This window comes from Erpetoichthys calabaricus, chromosome 10 (assembly GCF_900747795.2).
Source record: "Erpetoichthys calabaricus chromosome 10, fErpCal1.3, whole genome shotgun sequence".
Taxonomy (NCBI): Eukaryota; Metazoa; Chordata; class Cladistia; order Polypteriformes; family Polypteridae; genus Erpetoichthys; species Erpetoichthys calabaricus.
Genome location: NC_041403.2, coordinates 31,616,664 through 31,635,555, shown reverse-complemented (window position 1 = coordinate 31,635,555; position 18,892 = coordinate 31,616,664). Strand labels below are relative to the sequence as shown.

Here is an 18,892-nt window from a genome sequence, read left to right as displayed (position 1 = left end):
AGAAGTACTAAAATGAAGATATCATATAGTTATTTATCTTGACTTGATGTATAGTATTTTTTTCCAGATAAATACAGATGGGTTGAAAGATCAGATAAAAAATAAGGTAGCGTCTGCTTTTTACATGAAGAATAGAAAGAAGGCATTTGCTGTCAGGATATATGATAATTTATCAGTATGTTTGGCACAAATGTTAGCGCTGGAATGGATAACTGATGCAAATATAAAGAAGGTAATTATACTAAGTGACTTGTTTAGTGTATTTAAGTGTGCTTTAATAACTTGGTTACTCACAGAAATTTGTTTTTCAGAAATACCGTGTATTCCCCTATTCTGGTTAGACAAACTGTTCTCTGAAAAACCAAAGTTAACAGACATAGATTTATCTGCAAGTAACCTGGTAATTTGACCAGGTTAAACTTAATGATTTCGTAGTCTGCAAATGCACACAGGCTTTCAGCAGCCATGGGTAGAAAATGGAGGAAGCGCCAACAAAGAAATTTCCTGAGGCAAATGCTCAGGTGATTACATTATTCCTTTTCCTGTATAAATAATCTGCCTCAATATTTCAGAAATCACTAAATTTATATTAAGGAGTGGAACAGGCACCGCTACACTCAGGAACACAATCTCACAAGCAGTAGGGTACTGCATTAAAAGTAACACATTATGTAGTCTGAATGCTTTTTAAAGTAACAATTAACCTAAAGCAATACATCTTTTGTTAAAGCAAAAATATCTGAGTTGTTATTATTGAAGCAGCACAGGATGTAAGGCAAGAAGCACACGTACCATTATGTGGATCCTTTGGAGGTCTCAATCACACAGCCAAGTACAAAAGAGTGCTCTGTGTGCAATCCAGTAACAGAAACCAGTACAGTTTTAATTCAGCTATAGATATGCTATAGATACGTATGCCGAAATGGTGTGATAAGGTGGCGCAGTGGCTAGTTTTCATGTTGTGAATCTTTGGGAGCTCAGGATGTAAAAAGGGGATGGATGTTCTTTACTTCACAGCACATAAAGGACTAACCATATTTAAAAAACACAAGAACATTATGCATGTTTTGCTGTGTTCCTGTTTGAAATCATGAAGGTTCATTTATGGGCTTAGAAAATTGATAATAAACGCTCACCAGTCAAATATACAGTTTTTCATACAAAAGAAGAAAAAATGAAAAATGACACAGTGTAACACATTACATTTTATAATAAGTAACTGTAACATATTTAGTTACTTTATTTTGTAAGTAATGAGTAATGTAACTAAGTTACTTTTAAATGTAACGTTCCCACCACTTCTTGGGAGACACACGGTCCATGCTTATTTTTAGATTCCCAATGGCTGACGATGATGTTTAACTCTTATTTGTGCAGTTTAATGATGTTGGAGCATTTTGACAAAGAAGATCTCCAGACGTGTACTTGCGCTTGTAAATGGAGGTTTTTAAAAAACGAGGTTTCTACCTTAACTAGGTTACTCCCCTTATCCCAGTTTGTGTGTGCGTGTTGTGATATTAGCGCTTGGTTGGTGACAGCCCAACATAGACTGACACCAGAGGCACGGGCAAAATAAACAAAAAGTCTTTATTTTCTTTAGCTGTGGGACACGTCTTCCCCGTGTCCCTCTGGCCCTACACAGTCCCGAAACACAAATGAAACACCCCAAATCACACTCTTCTTTCCTCCACTACTCCCAGGGCAGCTTTGTCCTTCTTCTCCCGACTCTGGCGCCCTGAGTAGTGGCTGCAGGCTCCCTTTATAGCCCTCCCAGAAGTGCTTCAGGTGGTAATTAACCTCAATTAGGGTGCGCTTCCGGGTGTGGCTGCGTTGCCATCCACATGGGCTCAGGAAGCCTTGCAGCTCCCCCTGGCGGTGGCCACGGAGCCCAACCAGGATGAGCTCTGGTGTTCCATATTACCGGCCCTGATGCAACCCAGGGGGGCTGCCACCAAGTGTTCCGGGGGACGTAGTGTGCATCCCATGGCTGCTCCCCTGGATCCAATGTTGAAGGGGTGTCCCGGCCGGGCATGGGCCCCAGCCATCCGCCACAGTGTACACACACTTAAAGTGTCATTAATGGCTCTAGAGGGTGAGATATTGTCAAACTGGATTGACTTGCCTTTAGGAATAATACACACATTAACTGAACTCTGTATGAATTATTTATTAGTCAAGTTTGTTTTAATTCCTCAACATACAGGAATTCAGGGTAATGAAATTGTGGACAGACTGGCAAATAAAACTCTAGACAAAGATTAGTAGTTCTGTACTATCTAAATGGCAATTAGTTTCCGGTATTAGTGATAAAGGTAGACAATTGTACAAATGTATTCCAAAGATTACGGTGGGTTTTAGTCAGTATAAATTTCTCAAGGAAAGAAGAAGTAATTAGCATTGGACTCCATTGAGGACAATATGGCCAAAACAAATATTTGTAAATGTCAAAGTGGCGGGGAAATTGAAACTCTAGAGCATTTTATAATGATATGTGGAGGTTAAAGGGTATGTAACTACAACTACAGTATGTAACAAATGTTCCATGGTCAGGGCAATAGTAATGGAGAATTGCAGTGATAACTGCATAGGTTATTGATGATATTTCAAGATCTTTTTTAAACTGTGGAATAACAATGACTGAGTAATTAACTATAGCGTTTCTTTGTATTACACAGTAAGTACGGAGTAATAACTCATAGTTACACTGTACTTATACAGGTAATTACATAGTAGTTACAGAGTAATTATGGACACTTAATGTAAAGTGTTACCAAGTGTTTTATAAACTTTTTGTAAAAATGAGTTTCAGATGGAAACACATTAATAATATATTCTCCGACCAGTAGCTGGCAGTAGTTTATCACATGCAGTGATACCGGATCTGCCATATCTCAGAAGAAGAAAAAGAGGCCCTCCAAATTGCCATTGAGTGTTTGTGAATAACCTTGCTATTACTTTGTTCTTTGGAATTTTCAGGTTTTCGACCTTACCTTGCTTGATTTCTTCATTTCTGATTTCTAGATTGTTGACCTGCCTTATTCGCTTCCAGGTTGCCATTTTTTGGCATCCCATTGGCTACTCCCTTTTTGATTTCTTCTGTATGTACTGTAATTATTTTTTTATTTTCAAAGAACTTTATTTATTCTTTTAAACAGAGGTTTTCACGGTTTCCTCTGCTCACTCTGAATATTACTTAGAGACTGTTAGAGATTTTTTTGAGTCTGAGCTGCTCCTCTTTTGTGCCTTCTGGTTTGGTGAAAGGCCCACTTTGAAAATAAGGCTTCACAGAAGCCTTGGGATAGATTACTTGAGATAGTACCATATTAGCAAAAGATAAAGACCACACTACCTAGTACGGTACTAAGAGGATGGGTCATAGTGCAGTCTCAGTGAGGAGTGAAACAAGATCACTCCCAAGTTTAATTCAATTTCAGGTTGTCTCGTTTTGGTCTTGTGTTCCTCCACAGTTTGCTCAGCTAGCTGTCTGACTGCCTGTTAACAGCAGCATACTGGCAATTAACATCTCACTCTCTCTCAATTAATTACACAATTCTCTTGAATTAAAAAGGATGAGAGGTACACATCAGTAGAATTGTACTTGAAGCATAATTGTCATTCTGTAGCTCATTTACAAATCACATAAATAATGCAGAAAATTTAATATGTGTTATTCATTATGTGTCCATATTTTTTCTAATATCTAAATCCAAGTGTCTCCAAAGAGGATAAAATTTCTAGTCAGAGGTTAGACAATATTCATAAAGAATGTATTACTGCAGCACAAACTTTCACAGTAGAACACAGGCACTATATAATACATACTCTGACAAATCTCATATCAGATCTGGGGGCACCCACAAAGTTACCTCCATTCTGAAGGAATACAGCATGGAAGAAACTGGTAGCATCTGTGAATGCAATTTTTCAGAACTGGCGGCAAAGCAGCATTGCATGCCTAAACAAATTACGGAAGCAGATGACATTGGGAGCCATATGGGCAAAACAGGGCCACCATAATCTACCATAAGCTTTTTCCAAAACAATAAACACCAAATGCAAATCTTTCTGTGTCTCTCAATGCTGCAGAATAAGAACTCTAGCAAGCCGTAAAATTCAGTAAGATCTGTTATTGGTAAGAACTGGATTCTACTTAAGCAAGCAGGTTGGAACAGAAACCTGCAACCATTACGACCGATATTTCATACCCTTGCGTCATGAGAATACAGTCTTCTTGTTCTATTTTGCCGGTAACAAATATTTATTGCTTATACAAGTTCCTGTTTTAGCACTACAGAAATATCCCAAAAAAGGAATTTTCTTACTTTTGCAATTTAAATTTAGTTCTGCGGTGTTGCCTGTCATTATGGGCTCTGGCTTGCCATGACTTTGAACTCAGTTATTGGGCACAGAATATGGGTAGACTCGTGGAATATAGGTAGTCCTGTATATTTATAACTCAACTGTATGTTAATGGGAAGCAGGAATAGGCCAAAACACATTTCTATTTGTTAAAAGATTTTTCTTTTATTTGCTGCAACAGTTTACAAAAAAAACCTAAAAACATATGTAAAACAGTATTGTTATTACCTTATTCTTATTAAAAATATACATACCACTACATTTTGGTGATGGCTCCCAGCCCTTAACACCACAGGTTATTTTGGTTTTTGTATCTGGTTTGTAGCCTTCAATGCATGAGTATTGTATTACATCTTCATGAGGAAATGAATATGAATATGAATACGTCCACAGTTTTCTGATTTGACGTCTCTCTGGAGTAAATATAATTGTTCTATCCTGTATTAATGTGGAGCATGTGATTGCTGAAAGAAAATAATCATTGTTGAGTTCATGTCATTACATTGTGATCACAAAAAGGGTGCCACTGAGCCCCAAACCCCAGACACAGTTACACCCAATACAGTCACAGGTTCAAATAAATGTTATTTGCACAGTACCTTCATTAAACAGACAATCACAGCTCAAAGTCTAATCACTACAATTGAATAAAAATTCTTTCCTTCTTATCCTTTGGTGAGTTTCATCCATTCAATTCCCCCAATTCCAACTCTCCAAAGTGAGGAAAGATGGCTCCTTTGATGTTAGACCCAGAAGCCCTTTCAATGTCATGACGTAACATGGCAGATGCACTTCTGGGTCATGTGGAAGATCCCCAAGGTAGGGAGACCTTCTCCCTGTAGCACCATCTGGTGGCAGTCAAGGATACTGAGGTAGATGCCCTTCCAAGCTACATGTCCCATGAAACTCTGTGGGAGTCCAAACTGGGACCATAGCAGAGTAGCACTGCTACCTTTTGCCAGGGGGGATAAACTGTCCCTGATAAACAATCCCCTCCCATACACATATGATATTATATGGGACATTATATGGGATAGGAACCTAGAGCCATCCTATTGGATTAAACCACCACATGGGTAGTCCATCAATAATGGCCTCTCAGCCAGGTAAGGCTTCACTCTCAATCCCAGTTGGAATGCCAGTCCAGCATTTACAACATGAATAAAATAATCTATTAACATAATGTGAAAACTAATTCAAAATTAACTGGAAATACCCAATAGGTATGATTAGTTGCACTTACAGACATACACACTACCACGCATGTGTGTCTGTGGATCATCCTCTGGACTCATCTAAAACAGGTAATACCACCCAGGTCGAGAGAGGGCAGTCACCCTAACTTTCTCCTCTTCTTTCCCCTCTGTAGGAGCCAAAAGATGCCCATTGAAGGCAACTGAACACATAACTCCAGTTCTTAAATCCTTATACTGGCTCCCGGTTAAGTTTAGGGCAGATTTCAAAATCCTCCTTTTAACATATAAAGCATTAAATGGCCAAGGTCCGGCTTACTTGTCTGAACTTATCATGACTTACAAACCAGAGCGCACATGCCGGTCTGCTTATGATTCCAAGGATTAATAAAATAACAATGGGAGGTTGAGCTTTTAGTTGCAGGGCCCCTAAACTGTGGAATGGTCTGCCTGCTACTATAAGAGATGCCCCTTCAGTCTCAGCTTTTAAATCCCGGCTGAAGACTCACTACTTCAGTTTAGCATATCCTGACTAGAGCTGCTGATTAACTGTACATAATACTGCATCTCTGTTGTTAGTCATTAGCACTAAAACATAAGTAACAAGATAGTTAGAATTGGATACTAACCCTCACCTATTCTGTTTCTCTTCTCGGTACTCAAATGTGGCACTTGGTGCCACGGCCCACCTGCCAAGTTGTTTTGCCTGCCTAAGGTAAAGTCATCCCTGATGGAGGATCGCAGGAATCGTGGGAAAGAGGGGTCCTTTCATCGGATTGGCTGGCCCAACACTGTTTCAGCCGTGGAATGGCCGAATGGGGGAGGCACATTGATGGATGAGTCTAAAATTATCCAAATCTTATTATGTGATATTATCTGCTGTTAAATTCTGCTCCGTACTTCTAAAATTTTTATTTTTTTTTACTTCTAAAAATTTTTTTTATTTTTTATTGAGGATTTATTCTGTTCTGTGTACTGTACTGTATTGTATTGTATTGACCCCCTTCTTTTGACACCCACTGCAGACCCAACCTACCTGGAAAGGGGTCTCTCTTTGAACTGCCTTTCCCAAGGTTTCTTCCATTTTTCCCTACAAGGTTTTTTTTGGGAGTTTTTCCTTGTCTTCTTAGAGAGTCAAGACTGGGGGGCTGTCAAGAGGCAGGGCCTGTTAAAGCCCATTGCGGCACTTCCTGTGTGATTTTGGGCTATACAAAAATAAACTGTATTGTATTGTAACTGACGATCCCCTTCCTGTCTTCCGCCTTTAAAGCCCACTGCTGTCTGAGAGAGGCAGTCAGTTCTAACTTGACTGAGCCAAAGGACGAAGCTCTAAAAATCTAGTTGAACAATTGCCAGAAAAGCTTGGCTTACAGTTTTTGTTGATCAAAATATAGGTGTGCATAGCGGTCCTTTTTGTTTCATTTATTGGACCGCATTAAATGAGGATGACAAGGTTGGTGCCCCAACATTTCCTGTGGGAACCTGTAGTACTTTATTTCGACCACAACACATTCACCCATACATTCTCAAAAAACACTGCAATTAGGAAATAAACACAACCTAAGTAAAACAAATTCACAAGACTTCTACTTACCTTGTGTTATCTGAAACTAGTAATTGACATATTTTGAAATCTAAACATGTATTTGATAAATTCTTAAGGCATTCCTTAAGCATTTACAGTTCAAGTTTAAAATATTTAACAATTAGTCTTTCTGCAATCAGCTGCAGTTTTACTGTAGATCATGCTACTTTTGACATAAAGATTAATCATTTTCAAAAATCTAGTTGCAGTATGAAATAGCAATACATTCTGTGTAAAATGTTTGATTTGCAGATACATATTCCAGTAAGCCTTCACCCTAAGCTCCCCTTCAGAGTATAGACTATGGTAACAGGATTGTAAAAGTCACTCGAAGATTGATTCTAAGTTATCCTCAGACTGACTATATTAGTTAATACAAGAACTTTGTTTTGTCTTTTGTTGTTTAAACCAGAAGTTTACAGTTTCCCACTCCTTTGGTCATTTTTAAGTATTTTTGGAGTTTTTGTACTTTTAAATCCTCTGATCCATTTTGAGGCTTGAAGTAGGCCTGAAAGGCTGCCTTTTCAATTTGGGTCTTGGCTGCCTCAGGTGAGGTATGCGTTTGAGACACACCTTGGCTTTAATTGAGTTTGAGGCCCATTAATTCATTCTTGAAAATTTTATGTTGCAATATCACAAGAATACTAAAATTTTCCCAATTTTTCAAAATATGCTCAATGTAATTTTCTATCTAAAAAGATATTTCTTTTTAGAATATGTGATAATTTCTTAGTGTCAGGCACCACTAGGCTGTTTTCAAGTTGCTAAGGCAGGCCCTTCGAGTTCTTAGTACACTTTTGCTTAGGGGTATGCATGTGAAGCCCGAACTTTTCAGTTCTGCATTTGGGACTTGAATGCTAGAGCCCTGTAAGAGAACATTGATTGAATTTTATATCTTCAGGCAGTTTAAAGGGGGTGTGAATTTGTGGTGGCTCTGAGGCTAGCGATCTGCGCCGGTAATCAGAAGGTTTCTGCTTTGAATCCCATAAATGCCAAAAGTGATTCCACTCCGTTGGGCCCTTGAGCAATGCCCTTATCCTGCAAAAACGTCCTGGGTATGACATTAACCTGCATCCAGCACTGCAAGCAGGTACTCCAAATTGCAAAAGAAAATTTGGGGCTTGGTGGCAGAATTACCACTCCAGCCATTATAAACACCTCACACTGTTCCATTCCATTCAAACAAGTGTGGTGCTGAGGTGTCACCCATTGCACGGTTACTCCTGGGTCCTAATTTGGGATCCTGAGGAAGTTCATTGTGTGTTGGGTGCAGCAACACGCTGTATCAGTGCATGCTCCCAAACTCTCTCTATTGAACAAATATTGGAAATGTATGAATATTCATTTGTGTTTCTGCTTTTAATGCTAAAAATTTGAAGTTGGTGGTGGTTGTAATGTATGACAAATTAAAATGCTGATAGATCTTCATTTTGTGTAATTTTTATGGTATTATTCAGCTCACATTTTATCAGCACTGGTACTGGTAGCTTAATACATTGTGAAACAAAAAGTTATACACTCAGAATAAAAGGAAAAATGTTTCTTCTACACTCTTATTTTTTTCTTGTTAAATTTCAGTTACTTTCTATACTTAAAGATTATATTATTTATCAATGACAAACTTACGTAGGCTTCACTTAGTACATTCTGCATATGCGGTACGGTTTGAAACTGTTTGCCCTCCATAGTTAACCAACTGCAAGACAGATCATAAACTAATCTGTAGTCAGAGGGACAAGAAACAATTAGAATATTTCATTTCAGTTTAGCTTTTGGGGCTTATAATAGAATTTCCAATGTACTATGCATGAATACTGTATATAGGCAAATATTTTAATATAACTAAGAAAATACTTCTATCTATCTATCTAACATAACCCAAATAAAAAATAAATGGGTCTTACAATAATCTCAGGAAGGAAAAAATGGGCTGTATTGACCTTTTTGTTTAGTGACCATGTACTCATATATTAAAGTCACTGGCAGTTTTACTCCCCTGATACTTGTAGTAATCTTCATGCACATTTGTGCCTTTACAGCATTTGTGCCAACCCAAAAAAGATGAGATCTGAGTGTACAACATGGCACAATCTCACCAGAACTCCAGAAGGTGGGGTAATGTATTTTATGTTCTGCTTGAGCCAATTTAGTCTGAACTGTATTCTGGGGCATAATGGATTAGTCTCCAGGAGGAATTAGTTTTGCCACACTACTTTCCAGTGATAGTTCCAATATTCCTGTATCAGACATTTTATTATGCATACAGTGAGGCAATCAGGAATGTCTCAGAACAGAGCCTGAACTTTTGGTCTCTGTCATTGAACAATTGCAAAACCATGCTGTTCTTGAAAAAAAGTTGATCAAAACATAATAAATGTTATTAATACTTACAACAGGAAGGTGCACTCGTCCAGGTCCTATTTACACAGGTAATGTTGTGCCTTTCATTCGTGTGTATGCAGACATATTCCACGGTGTCCTGATTAACAAAGAGCTTAGGCAATTGTGTGATTATGGCATTCTCCACACGTGGTGGGTCAGGGCAAACTGTTCCTTCATCTGTTTGAAAGAGGAATTAAGAAAATGACAATGGTTTAAAAACACATTCTATGTACATTGTCACATTATTCTGTGTAAGTTTCAAATGACCTGAAGAAGTGCATTTTTATCATTTTTCAACATTTTTTGTGATCACTCTGAAATTAGTTCTGAAATTATGTTATATTTACAGAAAGTCTCGAAAGTTTTCTGGGAATGTATTTTGGCTGTTGCACCCTAGGAATTAAATATTTAAATAAAAAAAAGAAAAACAGGATACAGTATGTGCAAGAAAAATAGGCCACAATACAAAAGGAAGTTTTTATTAGCATTAATGCTAATCCAGAACTTTAACAGTAATGTCCCGAATACCCAATTAATATAGTGTGCGCTGTCTATAGCTTGAAAATATTCACCCCATCTCTTAGCTACATCACATATCAATCCCAAACTGCTTACTTTATACAAAACTAGACTTAGGTCATGTCTGGTGACTTTTTGGTAAGCCATATTACACATATTATTAGCTTAATTGCTTACAGAAATCATGAATTGTTTTATCAGTAACAGCCAGTAACAGTCTTTAAACTCCAAGATCCTCCATTAACAAAAACAGGACATAAGTCACATCCCATTCATATAACACTAATGACCACCTGTGGAAATATTTTATGGGTGTGATATACTTAATAAGTACCTATAAAAATCTAGGTATGCTCATGTGGCACTTGGTGCCACTGCTCTACTGCCAACATTGCTCTACTGCCAACACTACTCTACTGGAACACTGGAATCATCAGGTAGAATGGACCTTTCATCAGATTGGCCAGCCAAGCACTGACTCAGCTATAGACCAATTGGGGACAGAGGGGTGGTCTTCAGGACACTGACAGTGTCTGGCTTGTCTGACTTTTTTTTCTACAATCTGACTGTGGTTCAACAATTGGTAGATGGACTACTGTTGTTTTTCATTTATATTATTTTTTATGTATTTGAATAAATTTTTACCCTCATATGTCATAGTTCTATATTTATTGAGTGATCCATTATTACTAACCGAGAATAAACCGGATATGGACGCAGGTACACGGCGATGGGACCATGAGACGTACTGCGCAGGCGCGTACAGCGCGCGTCTCATAAACCGCAAGCGAAGTCTTATCGACTGCGAACGAAGGAGTCACGGCCCAAAAACGAAAGAGCTCAACTAACGTGAATGAGAAATGAAGCAACAACATGCCCATAGCTAACGACTAACGACACAGCCACACACAAAAGAGGATTCTGTGCTGCAGCCCAGATTCAAACAGAAGAGGCTACGGAGGCCCCACAGGTCCACAAAGATAGTACGGAAGGCGCGGGAAAGGCGCCTACACAGCATAGTGAAACCCGACCTAGTACGGAAGGCGCAGGCGTCACCGCCATATTGTGAGTGGCTCTACTGCGGAGTGAAGTTAGGAATAATGTGCTGCTTGGGATTGTACAAACCGCTGAACGCTTTACACCAAATTCAAACACAATACAGCTCAACAATACAAACACAAACCAACCTGGATAAGATCAATGAACGCTGGCGCCTACAACGCGCGTCTGAAACTGCGGAAGCAAAGCACGCACGGGTTCAAAACGAACGAGCTCGACTGACGGATATAAAAACACGAGCCCGCCTGGATAATATCAATGAACGCAGGCGCCTACAACGCGCGTCTGAAATGCTGCGGGCAAAGCGGGCACAGCTCCAAAACGAACAAGCTCGACTAATGTATTTCAGGATACCCAATGCCGGGGGTAGGCGAGCGAAGCGAACAGGGGCCGGAGCCCCCTTGTATAATCTATTCCTGCATTTTGCCTTGTAGTTTCTATTATTGTATTGCATTTCTGAGGTGGCCATTATAGATTGTCTATCTAGCTGTGTGAAGAGGATTAGTTTTGTTCTGTTTTGAGTATTGTATTTACCCCATTTTTTGACACCCGTTGCATGCCCAAACTTCATAGAACGGAGTCACTGTCTGAATTGCCTTTTACAAGATTTCCTCCTTCTTTCAGAGGGGAGCTTTCCCTTGTCTTCTTTGGCTGGGGGGCTATCAAAAACAAGGCTTGTTAAAGTCCATTTAGGCATTCCTTGGGTGATTTTGGGCTATGCAACAAATGCATTGTTGTTGATCTTGCAAATATGTTTTCAGATAGGAGGATTCTGAATTCTTTCGGTATCCACTGTACGTTTTACATCCAAACTCACAATAACCATAGTGTTATTGAAAGTGTGATTATTGGAGTGCGTGGTGTGTAATTATTGGTGATTATTTACCAAGCCCACAGAGAAAAAGGATGATTATAAGGAGAGCACATTTTACAAAAAGAAAAGGTAAAAGAAAAAAAAAGTAATTTCCACAGTGGATCCTCCTATCAAGACCAGTACCCTCAGTGTCTGACAAGATGGCTTCCCTATTTTCCCACATGAAAAAAACTGTTGGTACTTTCATGTCCTATCATATCTGTCTCTCTTCACAGCCTGGTCCATCTTTTCTATACATGTAAGGCTGTCCACAACTCATTTCTTGCTTTAAAAAAGTGATCTTGCATATAATACACACTTGTGATTAATGTGCATCCTGATTTAGCATAAAATTTCCAGGAAAAAAATGAAATTCATAAATAATGCTCACCCTTAACTTTTGTTGACAGGAAGTGTGAGGGTCAGCTGTAAACACTGAAAAACTCACTGCTTTAGTAACGGTAGTCTTTGTTTGGAGGAATGTATCTAATCCCTGCATGAGCATGAGTAGTGATGAGCAAACAACAGCAAAAATGGCATTGACAGAGCGAGAGTGCTAAGCGAATGCGCAAAGCAAAATACGCAGCGGATGACATTTTGCGGATATTTTATTATTCTGAATTGGACCCTGATTTGTTGGACTCCGACTTTGGTGCAAGTGATCTGAAGATTGAGATCTAAAGCAAAAGTGTTTACCTGCATCAGATGGTTGGTTTCCAGCTGATTACGGTGCTGAACACATTTATGTAGCTGATGCACCTATGGCAATGTTTGCCTGGGAGGACTTCCACTTACAATGACAAGAGGTACAAAGTAGATTGTGTTTATCTGTTACAGCCGCCGCCCATTGCTCATACACCACTGCCTTCCCCTTGGACCCACTGCTGCTGCTGCCAGAGGTGGCGAAAAAGCAGCAAGAGTGGCCACAGAACCGGCAACAGATGTTTTATATTGGTTTATGTATGAAACCATTGCTTTGTGTGCTTTTAAGAAAACAGACCAGCAGCCATTCGGTACAGACGGCTAACATGCGGTGACAGCGCACTGCATGCAGTAAAAGACATTTTATGTTAATTTAACACTAGAATTCCAGAAGCCTACAAAAAAACTTATAATCCCGGCCCACCTTAAATTCCTTCACAATTCTCCAATCAGCGTCTTTTGTTTTGTAAATGTGTCGATCAGCACAAGCAGCAAGCAGCCTGCTGTCCCATTGCCTTGATGGAGTTCAGCTCGGGCAAAAACATCTCCCCGCTCAAGCCAAGGCTCTTTATCTGAATGTGAGATCTGGGGCCTCATGCATAACGACGTGCATAGAATTAATACTAAAATATGGCATACAGACAAAAGTGGAAATGTGTGTATGCACAAAAAAATCCAGATGCATGAATCTATGTGTATGCCAATTTTCACATTCTTTCGCTACATAAATCCCAGGCTGTGTGAAAAGTAACGCACGTGCACACACCGCCTGTCCCGCCCCAACTCCTCCCAGAATTATGCCTCTTTGAATATGCAAATCAGTATAAATAGCCCTTAAGCTCAGAGTTCTGTGAAAAGGCAATGGGAAAAGCACAGGGGAAAATAGAAGAATTTCAGCGAATACCAAGTGAAGGCAAGGAAAAATGTAGTATTTGTTGGTTTAAACAGTTGTATAAACAACAAAAGAGTGTTGGAGAAACTCAAAAGTTCAAGTTCACAAAGTCGCACAGTGCCCGAAAAAAAAAAGTTGTCAGATATTAAAGTTGCCGTGAAAAGGCGAGTTGTAGCCCACTGTCTGAGAGTCATATGGAGGCTTATTAGGGTACAGAGAAAAGAAAAAAAAATAGGCACATATTGGGAAAAAAGCTTGGAACTTCAATCTCTAAATTTCCACTTTAATCACGTAGCTTATTTTGTCATTAAAGTAGAACATCATAAACATCATCTGAAAATCTTTAATTTACCAGTTTCTCAAATAACATCGTAACTAAAGTATCACGTTAAATGCTTTGTTTTGAATGTGTTCTTCTTTGTGTTCTATGTGTGTGAATCTTAAACAGGATTTCTCTTCCTCCAACAGGACACAAAATCCATTACATTTGTGATATTAGAGCTCTCTGAATAATTTAAATACTGAGATGTATACTTGTTATCATTTTCATGATGATAGGAGTTAAAACATGTTATTAAACATGGGAACACGGTGGCGCAGTGATAGTGACGAGCTGGCACCCCGTCCAAAGATTGTTCCTGCCTCCCCAAGATGCTTGCTGTACCATGTGGTGACCTACGATGAAATAATTTATTGCAGTAGTACTGTCTCATTTAAACGTACTAACCCGCAATTCCTGTCCTTCCTTTTCTTTCTCCAAGTACCCAATCACTACACAATCAGATCTGTAATTGATGTCAAGACATCTGTAAGGTTAGAACACCGATTCTTCAAAACTTTTAAGGAACATTGAAATATCTTCTTAGTACATGTTTAATTATTCTATCCTTCTGTCCTTCCAGTGTCGCACCAGCCCCAGCAAGAATACAGCGCGAGGCAGGAACAATCCCTGAACATGGTACCAGCTCGTCGCTAGCGCTGCAACACCATGTCCTCAAATGTTTAATCATTAACAATATAGACTATTTAAATGATGTTAACATTTTATCTGTATAATGTAATAAACATATTTTGCTGCATTACATCTTAAAAATGACATCGTCATCATATGTAAATATGTGTTTTATAAAGTGGCTCAGGTGGTGCAATCCATCTTACTAACTGAAGGTTGTAAACCGGATATGGACGCAGGGCGCTGGGCACATCGAGGCGCACGCGCACTGCCGCCCGACACAGAGCAAAAAAAGAAACGAGAGGATTCGAAGGTTGTATTTCAGTACGGAAACCCCAGAGGTCCACACTGCGCACTAACGCTCTTCAATGCAGGGCGCTGGGCGCCGTGCGCAGGGCTCACCAGATGTACGGAATCCCCACAGGTCCATGCTGTGACAACACGCGCGCCTACAACACGCTTGCAAAAGGAGTCACGGCTCAAACCAACTGTGACAACGCGCGCACCTACAACGCGCTTCCGAAAGGAGTCATGGCTCAAACCAAAGAAAACATAGAAACGAGACTACGAACTGTGAACTACACCTGGGGTAAAGTGTGCACGCCAGGTTGTACAGCCGCCCGGATGCGACCACACCACCGCATATATCTTCCATGATATGTCTTCACACAGCGGCTTCCCACCGAGGCGCATATTGCGCTGTGGCGCTCGCCCCACAGTCAGACGCAGTGGCTTCCCAGAGTCAGTAGGTGGCCCCCAAACAACACAACCTGTTCAAGCAGTCGGTGTCAGCAAAGGCAACAGACTCACGTCTCCACAAAACGAAACCGCTTTAGTACAGATATGCTTATTGGATTAAATGACATTTCCCCAGACACTCCCGCCCTCCATGATATGTCATCCATCCACATATCGGACGGAACAGAAACTGATTGCCATTCTAGGATTTCCGATTCGCTGGCGAATCGCGGGGTTACTTGTATTATAACTGTATTGCAAGTTTACAGTGAGGTAATTGTCCTTCTAAGTACAAACAGTTCTACAGGGAGCACATGATGGACTGATTGAGTGCATTTATAATTCTTGGGATGAAACTGTTTTTGAACAGCGATGTCCATACAGGAAAGGCTCTGAAGCGTTTGTTATATGAGAGCTGTTCAATAGAATGTGTGCATGGCTGAGGTGGTGTGTGCTTGATGCTGTATCCTGATAATTCTCTTTCTAATCAGCTGCTGTAGAGCTGTGATTCCCCACTTAGATACAGTGGAATTAAGCTTGAGAGTAACAATACTAAAGCAGCTATGTTATTTGGAATGTGTTTGGCCATTCCAAGGACCATTATATTGTTACAGGTTAATTACAATCAGATGCCTTAAACAAATAAACAATATGTGGTTAATTTCAGTATATGATAAAGCCGCGTCAGGGATGTGGATCTAAAACAGAAAGGGAAACCACACTGAAATAAAAGCACTGCTTTGACGCTGGGTGCTGCCAGTTTGCAAAACCAAGCGGAGAACTTGCGTAAGCCAGGGATTAAGTTGGCATGAAAATGTGCGTGGCTTTACGCCAAGTTTAGTTTTTATACATCGCGATGTGAGTGTGGAAACGGCAGTACGCAACATATTTTTGTGTACGCACTGTTTATACATGAGGCCCCTGGAGTTGTATAAGCTAAATAATACAGTATATTGTTATTTGGAATACGTGCATTTCATGTGTTCCATGTCTACAAAGATCTGGGTAAGTGTAGGATGAAAGGAAATGTGAGAAATGCAAGAAATGCTGAACACATACCTAAAGCAGAAACTTTTTCCATGATAATAATGACATGAAGTGTATTATGTGTGAAGACTTCAGTCCAAATATCAAATAAACACATGCACATTTACTCAAGAATATAACCAAAGAAAAAAAAGAATTTGATTTACATGTGGCTATCAATGAGTTAAAAACTCAAGCTCAACTGTCAATTGACATGGAGTTTACACGTATTCTTCAATGGTGCAGGGGTAAGAACTGCTGCCTTATAACCTGAAGGTCCTGGATTCAAGACTGGCCATTTTGAGTGGTTAGCTGTTATTATTATTATTATTTCTACAATATAATTAAAACATACATTTCATTTGAGTCTGTAAGACCTGGTATAAATTTTTGCTACTTGTAAAATTTAGCTCTTGTTTTTTTATTATTCAGTTTTATTCTCTCAGTGATATTCACGTGGTACAACAAACTTGCCTCTCCCTCTCTGAGTTGATGGCATTTATCTCCATTCTTTTCACAAGAGCAGCGCTGTGGCTGATGCCTGCTTATAATTATTTGTTGTACCGCAATCACAGATACGATGTCCTGTGACCACTATGAGACAGGACAAAGGCAGAACCGTAGCAACTGACAGCTTCTTCACAGCGCTTTCGCTGCGTGGAGTTGTTGAGGTAGTTGGGGCGAGTTCCTCCTACACGTGAGGGTGTGATCATTCTCAGTTGGTTAATCGGCTTCTTGCGGTGGATGATTGAAGCACTGCGCCCACAGAACCGTATAAGTATGGGCTGGAAAAAAGGAAAAAAGAGGAAAGGAAACGAAAGAGGCTTAGAGAGCGTGAGCAGCATTGGTGTTGAAAGAGAGTGGATGAGCCAGCCAGACGGCTGAAAGAGAGAGATCAATGCGGTCAGGGTTCCCGAGTAGAGCGAATGATCGGAGCTTGAGGGATGGATCACGTCCACTGACAATGTGTAGGAGTGTGCTCAATTGAGGTGGAGTCCTCCCTTGGGATCTGAGGGATGACTGCGTGTGCGAGAAGGAAGACAGGAGGACAACTGACCCTGAGCGGTCTGACAGATGCCAGCGGAGGGGTCAGTAGTGTGAGGACCGCGGCGGCTGAAGTATGAGCAAGCCTTGGGTGAGCTGGAAAGACTGAGAAGGAGCTATGCTTGGCTGGTGTGGCCCCAATTACTGCTGCAAAGTTTTTTGAGTCTCATTTTAGCCTGATTTTAAACATGTTTTTTTTTTTACCTTTTTATGGATTATTTATGGACATTTTTGACCCGACCTCGGATAAGCGGGAGACAATGGATGGATGGATGGATGGCACTTTATTTGAACACTTGGTTTTGATTTTGTTTTTTTTTTATAAAAGCACTTGCACCTTTTCCATCTTCCGCTTCCTCAGTTTGATTTGACCCCATCAGACCAGCTCATATGGTTACATTACCGACAGTTTTGGGTTCAAGGGCTCCCAAAACTGGATGAGGGACCAAGTAGCAGGACCTGCATCATAACAGAGATAGAGTGCTTTGTCGAAGAACCAGATTCAGCAACTCCTGTCCAGACAGAGGCACCTGAAGGAACTGAAGGCTCTCCTACGGACAGAGCCCTCTCTGAAATCTGAAATCTTCTCAGCTCATAGTGATTCAGCAACCTCAATTCCATGCCAAGCTGCTCACTTTCAGGGCCAAGTGAGTTTTACCCCTGTGACCCTTCAAAGTGACAACAACAATGACGAAGGAATCTGCCTGTTTCAGCTATGGCAGGCAGGGTTTTAAGGCTGGATCACCTCCATCAGGCCAGGCAAGCATCTCAAATCCGGTTCGATCCTCTCTGCTCCCGCACCGTGCCAGCAACCCCGGGTGTTGTATTTGTTATTGTTGATTCTATTGCACGAAAGCTTAACATTTCTTACTCTAAACTGAAATCTTTTGTTTCTTGTTTTCCCCAGTTCTTGTGTACGAGATGTTACAAGAAGAGTGGCAACAGTCTTCAAGAACAGGGCAGTAGGGACCATCGTAATACATGACAAGGTAAATAACGTGCAATACCGACAGTCAGAGATTCTTAAGGCGGATTTCACAGCACTTATTAATGCCACAAAGGAGAAGACCCTGGCTGAGGAGAATCTTCATTTTGAGTCCCTTACCTCTGGCTAGAAGATCAGATGAGTACTCCAGTCACCTGCTGGTATTAAACACTGGTTTGAAAGGGTTCTGTGAGGAACAAAGCATCGGGTTTGTGGACAACTGGGATCACTCTGGAAGAGGCCGCGGCATAAATGTAAATAATTTAATTAGTATTTCACCTCTAGATGTGCACTTTATTAAAACTATAACAACAGACTATAGATTCAATAAAAATTATGCACAAAGCAGCATTAATACAAATAACTTAATTACCATTTCGAACAGCCGTAATGCTCTGCCAGTTCAGTTCTGCTCTTGTGAGACCTTAAATATGGCCTTATTAAATGTTAGAGTATTAGCCAACAAGACCTTTATTTCAGGCAGGAGGGTCTGCATCCTAATAGATTCAGTGCCCGGTCCTCTTCAAAAACATCTGGAAGGTAATTCTTCTTTCTTGACTATATACTTTTAATCATATTACTTTTCATAATGCCTTAATAGGA

General features: G+C 40.1%; 1 protein-coding gene across 3 annotated transcripts in view; it reads right to left on the bottom strand.

Moving 5' to 3' along the window:
- Positions 1-18,892, bottom strand: part of LOC114658914 (coagulation factor XIII B chain-like) — a 180,826-nt gene that overhangs the window by 20,291 nt on the left and 141,643 nt on the right. For all 3 annotated transcript variants that reach the window (XM_051933313.1, XM_051933314.1, XM_051933315.1), the window contains 2 exons: positions 9,529-9,696; positions 4,614-4,823 (listed from right to left, as the gene is read on the bottom strand). In XM_051933313.1, coding sequence (XP_051789273.1) covers positions 4,614-4,823; positions 9,529-9,696 — 378 coding nt within the window. The remainder of the gene's footprint in view (positions 1-4,613; positions 4,824-9,528; positions 9,697-18,892) is intronic.